Below are 13,104 nucleotides of genomic sequence, written 5' to 3' on the forward strand. Positions count from 1 at the left end.
GGATAAACTATGACTTCTTCTTTTTAAAATTCATTTAACCCAAATCTTATTGTTTACTGCTTTCCTAGCTATCCTCATTTAAAATATCTTATGTTCCATTTGCATTTTCAAGATTTCAGTTAGTTTACCTATGTCTAAAAATATAATTTCTGCTTTCTTTTCAACATTGCTGCTTTGACTTTGTGTTTCTTTTATTTGTATATTGTAAGTATGATGAGGTGGGTATAATACAACCTTAGTTGAAAGGAGCACTGTTAGGTTAAAAGGGATTGGGTTGACATGACTCCCAATGATCATTTGATAAGGACTACTTTGTTTACAATTCAAAGTAAAAGAGAAAAATATACACCTTCTTATATGAAGTTATAATTCTATGGCTAAGTAAAGATGCTGAAGTCTCAGAGTATGAACCTTTGTGATGATAGTGTTTTGTAGTCACCTTTGTAATAGAGAAGGAATCCACTGAAAAGCCAAAGGTGGATGAAATGAAGTAGTGTGGTCTGAAGGCCAGTGATAGTGTATGGACAGATGCAGTGGAATGCAGAAACCAGTAACTAGATGGCATCAGTCTAGAAAGAAACCCAAAATGGAGATATCTCTATTTTCATAATTGTTTGGAGAAACACAACCCAAACTAAGAATGTTTTTTTCATTATTTGTTTTGCTATTATAACTGAATTTGATTTTATTAGGTGTACTTTTATCAGTTTCACTTGTAAATGAATTGATGTATAATATTTTATTTTTAAAAACCGAAATATTGGCTATGAATTCATCGAACATGTAAAGAACAGTTATGAGGGATGCCTGGGTGGTTCAGTGGATGGGCATCTACCTTTGGTTCAGGGTGTGATCCCTTAGTAGGGATCGAGTCCTGCTTTGGGCTCCCCATGGGGAGCCAACTTAACCCTCTGCCTACGTCTCTGACTGTCTCTCTCTCTCTCTCTCTCTGTCTCTCATGAATAAATAAAATCTTTAAAAAAAAAAACAGTTATGAAAGCAGCCCATCTCAAAGCTAGAAATCTTGAGACTGTTCTTTAGCTTTTCTAGAATAATTTATAGTTTTCAAAATTAAAGTACAAAATATGTTTTATTCTCTCAGATATTTTTTGATTATTTTTTTTAAATGTAGTGATTTTTAACAATAAAGTATTTTTTAATTAGTGTACATTGGGTTTTTTTTTTGCATTTTTTTATTTAAATTCAGTTTGCAACGTACAGTATAACACCCAGTACTCATCCCATCAAGTGCCCTCCTCAGTGCCCATCACCCAGTTACCCCCTTCCCCTCCCTCAGATATTTTTAAATGAATGTTGCAAAGTTTGGGCTGCTTGGGTGCCTCAGTTGGTTGAGTGGCTGACTCTTGGTTTTTACTCAGGTTACAATCTCTATCTCCATGCCCAGTGGATCTGCTTGAGGGTTTTTCTCTCCCTCTCCCGTTGCCCCTCCCCTGATTCGTGCTCACTCTTTCTCTCTCTCTCTCTCTCTCAAATAAATAACTCTTTAAATGAATGTTGTTTTAAATTAACACATACGTTTGTTGTGACACACTCTAATGGTAAAGATTAAAACATGTCAATTCTTATTCAAAGTGAAATGCAGTCTTATAAAACTTAGAGATTCAAAACAGCACTGACTTTTACATGAATAGCCATGGCGGTTATGTAAAGAGTCAATGAGCTAACTTCTACAGGATGAATGAACAATGTAAGCAGCAATAATTTCTAAGGTATGTTTTAGGAACTTCTTGGCAATTCTGTCAAAGATCCTTCTAAGAAAGTAAGTGAGATAGAGAATCTCAAGAGTGAGCATATGATGTTGGGATCTTATTTTTTCCAGGGTTTACTTTGTAGAATTATAAACTATTAGCCTAGAAACTTCCAATGGTTTTCTTTAAAATAAGCAAAAACCCTTGAAAAGAATAATTACTTATAACCAATATATGTAGAATCTAGTATTTTAAAATCTTTTATCTTTTAAAAAAATTGAGTCAGTACACTTAATGGTTCTTCATTTGAGGTCCCTCATTTGAGGTCAAACACTTGCATGACACAGATTTGTTAGATATTTTCAATAGCAGCAGCTCTTGACCATTATAAAAGTTAATGCAGGATTTTTGGTTGGACTCAACTCTCTCCAAGATCAGGAGGTGCCAAGAAACCAAGCATTTTCTATTCAGTAAATGTATTTTGAAGGAAGGGAGGAAAACCCATTGCCTTTTTCTACTTTTTTTTTTTCTTTTATTTCTCAGGCATTGCTGGGTTGAGTACTCACGTTTCATACAAGGTGGTTGACCATCCCAAATGTCCTGTTTGGTTAGGATTATCTCAGACCTGCCAAATGGTTAAAAATGCACTTTCATTTCTCATGGTTTGAGAATATAATTATATTTGGACCTACTTAAGACAATTTTTTGTAATACTTTCAGAATTAGTTTCTGTCATCAGTTGTGGAAGATTCTTGACCATTCGTGTTTCTTGCTTCTCTGGAACTCCAGTTACATTTCTATTAGACCTTTTCATTATGTTTCCATATATCTCTTATGTTCTTTCCAGAGACCTTTTCTTAGCTTCTTTTTTTGCTTTGCTTATTTAATAAGTCTGAACATTTTCTGGAAGGTTGACATTCAGATTCTGATTGCCCTCAGTAGTTCTCCAGTGCCTTCAAAAGATATTTTTAATATCTTTTCTAATTGTTCTCTGTAGAATGGTCTTCTATAGGCTGGTCTCCGATAACCAGAAGCAGAAATTCTAGAATTATTTTATAAAGAGCAAATTTGATTGTGTTTATTAGGTAAAAACTCACTGACACCCCATTATGCAAGATAAAAACTAAACTGTGAAAAAAAAATAAACTGTGTCATAAGACTCACAAGGCCCAATATTTACTACTCTCTCCAGCTAATATAGTCTGCTGTTAAACCCATCTGTTGTGTTCTTCACTTCAGTTATTTGTTCTTAGGGTTTTTAAAATTCTTTTTTTATAAATTTTAATTTTCAAATTAAATTCTCATTTTGTCATATATTTCTTAAACATATTAATCCATCCCTTTGTGTCTTTCCCTTAGGCTCTAGATACACTGATCTTTACCCCAACCTTAAGACTGAATACTGACATATTACAATGGTAGTAACTTACAGATATTTCATTTCTAGGCTGTAGAGACCTTAAAAATGTTTGAAAAAAAGGACAGTAGAGTGAAAAGTGCAGCTGCAACCAATCTCTCATTTCTGTATTATTTGGTAAGTCTGGGTTTTTTTTAATAACTAAGACGTGATAATATGGTGTTTTTATGTTGCTAAATTTCTGCCTAAAGAGCATGCCTAGAGAGAGGTTCCAAAGAAGACTGGTGGAGATTGTTAGCAGAATGAGGTGTCTAGAGGGTCTGCTCATGACAAGTTCTGGGCCAGGCATCAAGTTTGTGGACATGAGGAAGAAGACTATCTCAAAGTAGAAGGAAGGGAGAAAAATTATGGCGGTTAAGCATCACTCAGAGAATTATAGAATGTAGATCTGGAAGATGGGCTAGAGGGTTTTTGTTTTGTTTTGTTTATTTGAGAGAGAGCAGAGAGGAGGCAGAGGGAGAGAAAGAATCTTAAGCAGGCACACACATAGCACCCCCCAACCCGGCAGTGTGGAGTCCCACACAGGGCCTGATGTCATGACTCTGAGATCATGACTTAAGCTGAAATCAAGAGTCGTATGCCTAACCAGCTAAGCCACCCAGGCATATGACTCTTGATTTCAGCTCAAGTGTTAGTAGTAAAGAAAGTAGTAAAGATTAAATGATTTAGGTACAGTGTCATCTATAAGAAACATACTTTGAGCATCTGCTGAATCCCAGTAATAGGGAATACCAAAAGCTTGGAAGCTCACTAAAGGGTGCTTAATTGGAACAAAGGCGACATGCAGGTAGCCTAAGGAAAGAAGAAAGGAAGGTTGGTTGAAAGTAGAGAACAATAAACGAATGTAGATAATGAGTGTTTCAGAAATTCAGTAAAGGTAGGTAACATTTTGGGAGACTAAAGGAATGAATAAAAGCACAGAGGCAGAAAAGCTGGGAGGGGATGTGTACATAAGGATCAGTATATTTAGTCAAACTATATTTATCGTCCCCCTTGGAGCTCCTGATCTGTGTACCACTGAGAATTACTGCTGTGCTGAACCTCTGTATGGTGGAAAGATGTTCTATCCCGTGTGTTGTGATGGAAAAGAGATGAAAACCACTGGTGAAGAATGCCTCCAGTATTTTAAGTCTGACAAAGAATGGTACCAGGTACAGGTTTAGAGGAGGCTGCAGATTAGGGGGAGAGTTGCTGAGTTTGTTTTTAATTATATTTTTACAATTTTCTTTGTAGCAAATATATTTAAATAGAAAAGTCCAGGAACATGTGAAACTGATCTCAGATAGGAAGTTAGGGCTAGAGATAAAATTTGATGATGATTTCTGTAGAGATTAAAGCTTTTAGCTATGGGCTATTTGTGTCTCCCTCCCCAACTAGATTCTTATATTGAAGCCCTGACCCCCAGTGTAACTGTATGTAGAGGTAGGGACTTCGAGAGATAATTAGGATTAGATGAAGTCATGACAGGGGAGTACACTGCTGGAATTGGTGCCATTCAGAGAAAAGTAGGAACCAGAGCCCTCTCTTTGCTACATGAGGACACAGCAAGGAAGCCATCTGTGAACTAGGCAGTGGCTTTCACCAGACACCACATTTGCTGGCACCTTGATGTTGGATCTCCCAGCCTCTAGAACTATGAGAACTAAATGTTTGCTATTTAAGCCAGTCTGTAGTATTTTGCTAACTAACCTCCTGGACTAAGACTATAGAGGGTATCTCCAAGTGTAAGAGTGTAGCACAGAACAGAGAACGAACTTTGGGATTCTCATATATTAAAGATGCAAGAATAAGAATCAGATCAAGAAGACAGGGAAAAAGCTATAGTATGAAGTAAAGGAAGGCATGCAGAACAAGTATGTAACATTGAAATCAGAGAGGAGGTACACAAGAATGAGGGCTCAGAAAAGTGAGACAGCAACTCTGAGCTGGAGATTATCTTGCATGAAGTTTACTGGGAAGGTCTCTTTGGATCAACCCCTCAGGGAGAAGGGTTGGAAGCAGCATTGGGTGGAGAAGGAAATTGGGCTGTGATGCAGTCATCACAGGCCTTAGCCAACCCTAGGGGACCCCCTGAATTAGGATGGTCACTAGCACTCTACTCTCTCCCACTGGGGTGAGGGGGCTGTGCCTTTGTACCTCCACAGCAACCAGTCATCTGATACAACCTGCTCACCAGGAAGCGGGTGTGACTTTGGGCAAGGCACCTCTTTCTCCTTGAGCTAGTGATTCACAGAGGGCTGACAGCTGAACCTGGTAGCCAGCAACATTCCCAGCACTTCTGAAGGACCGGTATTGATACGGGGCTGAAGCACAGTCTCCATTACAGCCATTACTTTTGAATTTAGAAAATCATTTGTGGAGCAGCCCCTGTGGCTTAGCGATTTAGCGCCACCTTCAGCCCAGGGTGTGATCCTGGAGACCTGGGATGGAGTCCCATGTCAGGCTCCCTGCATGGAGCCTGCTTCTCTCTGCCTGTGTCTCTGCCTCTCTCTCCTTCTGTGTCTCTCATGAATAAATAAAATCTTTAAAAAAAAATAATTTGTGAATTTTGTGAAAATGGTTTAATTAGTGACCAGATCTTTACCCAATTTGATGAATGTATATAGAAGAGACCAAGAAGACTTTTTTTAAAGAGAGAAAAATGGTTAGATTTAGTCAACTGAGCAGAGTCATCGTAGTATCTGATCAATAATCTGTTGCATGTAGTTCTGAGGAAAGTAGTTGTTTTGAGGCAAAATGATGAGTCTTGTACATAGTTATATATATGATACATAACTGGCATATATTGTTGGTATCCAGTGTATGGTTGTATCAGTTTCTGTTGCTTTGTAATAAGCCGTTCCAAAATGTAATGGCTTAAAATTACCTGTATTTGCTCATAATCTACCTGAAAAGGCTGGGTTCACTTGAGTGGTCCTTCTGCTGGTCTGGCCTGGGATCATCATCCTGGTGCCATCTTCTGAGGCTTGACTGAGGCTACATGGTCCCAATGCTTTCCTCATATCAACAGCTGAGCTGTAGACTAGCATCTCATTCTTCATCCTTCTCTGGCAGAGGAGTCCGGATTTACATGGGATAGGATCCACAGGAGGAGACCCCAGTGCTTACCAGGCTCCTGTATGCATTGAACTTATTGTTAGTCTTACTGGGCAAAACAAACATGGGAGAGAACCATATAAGGGCCTGAATACTGGGAAGTGTGACTCTTTGGGGCCTTTATTTTAACAGTTTATCTGTACCTGCATTCAGTACACTCTTTCCATATGCAAAATGATTACCCTTCCAAGGACACCCATAGTCTCACTAGTCACAGCACCAGGCTCATAGGCCCATTGGCTGCATGAGATCCAGATAGAGATGGAGCTTTCTCAGGTGCAGGGCCTCTTGATCCAAAGGAACAGAAAAACACACCATTCCCTTATAGATTTAACATCCTATGGTGAGGTAAGAATAGGATAAGCGGGACAGATACTCTTACTCAAAAGGGGTGAGATGGAGGTACCTAACAGTCACTGGTCCTTAATGGGTGAGAAATCCAGCTGAGCATATGTGACCAGTGCCCCCTAAAGTCCTTAGTTAGGACCTAGCTCTGATCCCTAGGAATGTTCCCCCAATCCTTCAGGCTCTGTGGCTCTTGGCTCTGCTTTCAGAGAACACCTTCCTTTTACAGAAAAATAATCTGTACTTGCAGCTGATTAACTTTCTTAGCCTGCTTTCTACCCAGAAAAATTAGGGACCTAGAGGCCTTCTTTCATTTTGGATTGTGTCCCGTAAAGCCAAGCTGGCAACAACTAAGATAGTACAACTCCCTTTAACGACTTGGCAGGTTTTCTGTAGATCTTGTTGAGGGTGCCTACATGCCCCAAAAGCCACATCCACAACTCTTTCCAAGGCAGACTCCTTTCCATGTAGATGTACAAGGCTGTTGTGGAGTAGACCCCCAAAGATACTTGGAAGCTTTTTTCTGCCTAAGAGGGAAGGGCTGCTTTGCTAGGCACTACCTTAAATCATTCTAAAATATTTCCAAAGAGTATTCCAGCCACACCTTTGATTTAATCTCTATCCTGCAATTAGTTCTTACTCTGACACTCTTACTGCTAAGAGAAACTAGAGATATGAAATAATTTTATTTTCCACCCCAACAAGTCCTGGTTTTTCTAATATTTCTTTTAAATTTTAGTTGGAAAATCTGAACAGTTCTTTCTTAAGCTCCTTTCTATGTGTACTTTATCATACCAGTTAAAGTAAGTTAATTGGCACTTTTAACCTCCTGCCTAGAAACCTCCTTGGCCACATGCACACATTTACTAAGTACACTTTCTATCTTCCAGGTCAGTGTAGATGCCAGTTTTCCCAGTTATTTCATGGCTGCAAAACATGACTTTCCCCTCATCCCCCTTACCCAGCCTCTGATAACAATTACTGCCTCTTATTACCTCTCCAGCCTCCACTAATGTGGTTCTCATACTTTTCTAAGTTTTGTCTGCTGCCTAGTTCAAAAGACAAGGTTATATGTTTTTATGACAGCAGCACCTCACTTTTAGATACCAGTTTTTATATCAAATATGTGAATGTTCAAAACCCCATTAATCATAATAAATAAAAGTAGGTGGGCACAACCCAGGTATCCATCACAATGAATGGATAAACAAAATGTGTTCTATCCATACAATGGAATATTATTCAGCTATAAACAGGAATAAAGTACTGATGCATACTACAACATGGATAAACCTTGAAAACATTCTGCTAAGTAAAAGAAGCCAGACATAAAAAAGCTAGCCATTATATGATTGTATTTATTATGAAATGTCCAGAGTAGGCAAACCCATGGAGACGGAAAGTAGATTAGTGGCTGCCAGGGGCCAGAGCATAAGGGAGAATGAGGAATGACTGCTAATGGGTACAGGATATCTTTTGCAGGGGTGATAAAAATATTCTAGAATTGATATTGGTGATGGTGGTACAACTTTTTGCAAATGTATTAAACGCCCCAGAATTGTACATTTTTGTGAAATGTGAATTGTATCTAAGTTTTTTAAAAGCTCAATCAGGGAAGCAGTCACTATCAGTGTATGGGTGAAGGGATATGGGAACTAGAACTTACATAGTAGTAGCAGAGTGATGGAGGTGAAGGTGCAGAAGGAGGGTCAGGGGATTTGCGAAGGGATCACCAATCAGTGAGTGAGTGGCCAAGCATGTTCATCAGCCACTCAGAGGGGGACCTTCATGAAGAGGCCTCTGGAAAGCAGTTGCCTCTGCACGACTGCCTCCTCTATGGGTCCAGAGCCAAGCCCCATCAGGGATCTGGGTTACTGCAGTCAGCAAGGACAACACAGTTGGAAAGAAGACCCAGATGTGGAGTCAGAGTGAATGAGGACAGTTTGGAATCCATAGGCATTTCTTGCATCAGTTCTGCCACTGATGACCAGAAACAGACCTTCGGAGAGTAAAAGCTACTGCTTCGTGTCTGCATTCCATGTGTCCTACAAGTTCCTTTCAGCCAACTCTAGATAAAGGGGGGATGGGGATTCAAGAAAATCTGGATTCAAGAAAATCTGGCAAGCTGACACAGCACAAATACTGTGCTATTGAAGAATTGAGAGGTCCATGCAGCTTAAGTGAACAATGTCCTGATGGAGCATTTGGCAGAGGTGACAGAGAGGAGACAATTCATTGCTAGAAATGCAAGTCCTAGTAGATGATGCAACCAATTTAATTGAATAGCAGAAAAGATAGTGATGCCTTTATAGCCATTTAAGAGCTTTAGGTTTGGGAAGCATAGTACTACAGGTGTGATGTGAAATTTGGGCATTGTAAATAGTGTGTTATTCAAACCATGAAACTATGAAGAAGTCAGTCATAAGAAACTTAGGGAGTTAAAAAAGCTTGCTGATCAAAGATCTTTTGTAGAATAAGCCTATCAAGACCAAGATATGGGGGGATCCCTGGGTGGCTCAGCAGTTTGGCGCCTGCCTTTGGCCCATGGCGCAATCCTGGAGTCCCGGGATCGAGTCTCACATTGGGCTCCTTGCATGGAGCCTGCTTCTCCCTCGGCCTATGTCTCTGCCTCTCTCTCTCTCTCTCTCTCTCTCTGTGTCTCTCATGAATAAATGAATAAAATCTTAAAAAAAAAAAAAAAGACCAAGATATGCAAAATACTTCTGTTTATCATATTTGTAATCTCAGAAAATCTGTTTATATGTCTATATATAATCCAGAACAGTCAGAAAAGATATTTGATGAACTCCAAGTAATTTGTGTATGTTTTGTACTTTATTTAGGAAAATGAATTTGCACAAGCCAGCAGCTATGCAGATTTAGCTGTGAATTCTGATAGATATAATCCTTCAGCTCTGACTAATAAAGGGAATACAGTTTTTGCAAATGGTGATTATGAGAAGGCAGCTGAATTCTATAAAGAGGCTCTAAGAAATGATTCTTCTTGTACTGAAGCACTTTATAATATTGGTAAGTAAAACAGGCAAAACTGCTTTTTTTGTTTTTCTCTTTTACAATTTTTTTCTCTTTTCTTCTTTTAAATTGGCTTAAAGAGCTCCAATTCATTATAGAGTTGACTTCCTTGTAACAAAAAATTGAAAAGAAGGTTCTTGGATTATAGATTATTTTTAATGGAATTAATTATTACAAAGTAATGCACATGTAAAATTTAGATAGATGTTGTCTCTTGCCCTCCAAAAGACTTTTCCAATTTATGTGCTACCATAGTCTGTGAGACTGAGTTCTCAGATTCCCTTTGATATTGGATATTTTTAACTTTTGCCAGACTGATAGGTGGGAAAAAAACCCATTTTCTTCCCTTTTTAATTATCAATTTCAAACATAAAAAAATATGAATAAATAAATATGCATGTTCCTCCCAACTATATTTAACACACTCGAACATTTTGTCATATTCACATCAGGTATTTTTCATAAACAAAATGTTATAAGACCTAGAGGCGTACCACCATCTTATTCCCTTCCCTGCCTGTCAGAAGTCATCTGAAATCTGTGTCATTTCTTCCTGTTCATGAGTTTGCAGTGTGGCAAACTTGTTGATGCAATGTCTTATCTCATAGGATATTAATTAAATTTCTTTTGAAGTTTTCTTCTCTTTGCATAGGTGTGTTTTGCTTTTTTTGGTTTGCTTGTTTGTTTTATCCTCTATGTTTCATGTTACAAACTTTCCTCAGGTGTTTGATGATCCTGGCCTGTCTCCTCTCACTTAGGAGTTTGCAGCTAAAAGCTGAATGGGATACCTGAGGCCACAAGTGAAATGATGCCCTAGAACCCTGCCACAGGGCCATCTGTCTGATCTGTGTAGTTGGGGAACTGCCTGTTAGCCAGTTGGATCCTTTCTGCCCCAGAAGAGGTCTTTAATCTCCTGCCAGAGGAGAAAAGAAGACCTCACTAGGTTGGGAGGAAAGGAGGCAGGGAGGAATTAGCAGTTTTAGACAGAGTCAGGAGAGTTTAAAGTCATGTTGGAAGAAAGAAGGATATGACTATTCCAGTAACTTGGAAAAGAGCTGTACTGGCAGAGGGAAGTGAATACTAAAAGCCTAATGCAGGAGATTTCTTGCCTAGATATATATTTATTCTCCATATAAGTTTTAAGTACTTTTCCTAGTCCATTGCTTGACTTTTAACTGTAATTTCTTTTGTCAAACAGTTTTTTTATTTTTATATAGTCAAATTTGCCTTTTTGAAAATTTTTGGCTTCATTTATTACTTTATGAAGCCCTTCCCTTCCCCAAGATTATAAACTCATTTTCCTATATTTTCTCATTCTTTTATATCATTGTTTTTTGTTTAGTTTTAAAATATTTTTAATGTATTCATAATAGGAATCTACATTTTTTGTTTCATGTGTAGTCAAATGTCCTGACACCGTTTACTAGTCCCATAGTCCCCATTGAGTTTAATGCCCATTAACTAAATTCTGTAACTGAGTCAGTTTCTGAACAATGTATTCTGCTGATATGTTTGTCTTTTCCTGTCCCCCGCCCACACTTTACAATCTCTAGACCATTATAGCATGTTTTGGTGTCTGCCAAACATTAGTGAGAAATCCCATCCCCCACCTTGTTCTTTTTTTTTTTTTTTAATCTATTTATCTTTATTTTCTCTTCTGGATGAATATTACATAATATTTAAGGATTTATTCTGTGACTTTGAGAAAATTACTACCAGTAATAATGCTTATAGCTTTTCTCTGTCTTCTTTCTAAGGCCTTACCTATAAGAGGCTAAACCGGCTCGATGAAGCTTTGGATTGTTTCCTGAAACTTCACGCAATCCTGAGAAACAGTGCCCAAGTTCTTTACCAGATAGCAAATGTGTATCTTACGTGAAAAACTTGAGGACAGTTGTCAATTCATTTGGCGATTGGGTACCAATCATTAAATAACCTTAGCCAATCAAGTAACTGATGAGGATAGTATTTTAAAACCTATCAGATTAATATGTGATAAAAATATTATTTGAGTGATGCTGTTTTATTTTTTTTATTTTAATTCCAGTATAGTTAACACACTAGTGTTAATAACACAAGTTAGTTCCAGGGGTATAACATAGTGATTCAACAATTCTATTATATTACTCAGTACTCATCATGATAAGTGCCCTCCTTAATGCTCGTAATCTATTTCCCCCATCCCCTCACCAATTTCCCCTCTGGTAGCCATCTGTTTGTTCTCTATAGTTAAGAGTTTGTTTTTTGGGTGATCCCGTTTTAAAAGATCATTTGCATTATAAAAGGAATTATTTAAAGGTTAAAACTATTATTTCTTAATTTTTGGAATTAATAATTGAAATAATTGGGTATAATATGTTTAATACATAAAAGCTATTTACTGACTGTGGATTAGATACTTTAGAATGTTTTAACTCTGAGTCTTAAAGAGTATTTCTGGAACAGTAACTTACTATTTAAAAGAAAAATAATGCTAATCACTGATTAGTATTGCTGATTGAGTTTGGTTAATTTGCGTTAATTATTTTAGCTGACCAGTGAGTTTAATGAGTATAACTCTTTAAACACCTTTACTCTACAGAATTAGCCAGTAGTTTATATGAATTCACTCATTCATTCCATTCACTCGTCAGTCACTTATTGACTGTGTGTTGTATGTGCCAGTATTATGTTTAGAACTCTGGGGAATGTTGAAACAGAAAGCATTCCTCCTGTGTCAATTTCTTCTACAACTCCTGTCTTTCTTTAGTTTGGGTTTTTTTTTCCTTGCCTTTGGTTGAAAAAGCAGAAATTTGTTAATGTTCTTAATGCCTTTGACAGTATTTGAAAAACATTTTCCTTCCTTATTTTAAAAATAGTAAGCTTTCACACAATATTTGGGAAGGGTTAAAATGTCTTTTTTTTTTTAAGATTTTATTTATTTGAGAGAGCACGCACATGGTTGAGGAAGTGTGCGCAGTGGAGAGGGGCTCAGGGAGAGGAAGAGGGAAACTCACAGACTCCACACACAGCGCAGAACCCAGCATATGACTTAATTGAGTCGGATGCTTAATTAACTGCGTCACCCAGGTGCCCCAGGAAAAGTTAAAATCTCTCTCCCTCCTTTTTTTAAAGATTTTATTTATCTTTGGAGAGAGAATGCACGGGTGCTTACATGAGTGGAGTGGGCAGAAGAAGAGAGAAAGAAACAGACTCCCTACTGACTGGGGAGCTCAACAGGGGCTCAACCCCATGACCATGAGATTATGACCTAAGCAAAAATCAAGAGTTGGTCACCTAACTGAGCCACCCATGAACCCCAAGGTTAAAATCTTTTGTAGGTTTTTAAGTTAGCATTATCTTTTAATTTAATTTAATTTAATTTAATTTAATTTAATTTAATTTAATTTATTCATGAGAGAGACAGAGAGAGAGAGGCAGAGACACAGGCAGAGGGAGAAGCAGGCTCCATGCAGGGAGCCTGACATGAGACTCGATCCCGGGTCTCCAGGATCAGGCCCTGGG

General features: G+C 38.0%; 1 protein-coding gene across 3 annotated transcripts in view; it reads left to right on the top strand.

Moving 5' to 3' along the window:
- IFT88 (intraflagellar transport 88) overlaps nt 1-13,104 on the top strand; it is a 131,512-nt gene that overhangs the window by 67,297 nt on the left and 51,111 nt on the right. For all 3 annotated transcript variants that reach the window (XM_041766463.1, XM_041766462.1, XM_041766461.1), the window contains 3 exons: nt 3,157-3,243; nt 9,411-9,597; nt 11,358-11,466. In XM_041766463.1, the coding sequence (XP_041622397.1) occupies nt 3,157-3,243; nt 9,411-9,597; nt 11,358-11,466 (383 nt within the window). The remainder of the gene's footprint in view (nt 1-3,156; nt 3,244-9,410; nt 9,598-11,357; nt 11,467-13,104) is intronic.

This window comes from Vulpes lagopus, chromosome 8 (genome assembly GCF_018345385.1).
Source record: "Vulpes lagopus strain Blue_001 chromosome 8, ASM1834538v1, whole genome shotgun sequence".
NCBI classification, from domain to species: Eukaryota; Metazoa; Chordata; class Mammalia; order Carnivora; family Canidae; genus Vulpes; species Vulpes lagopus.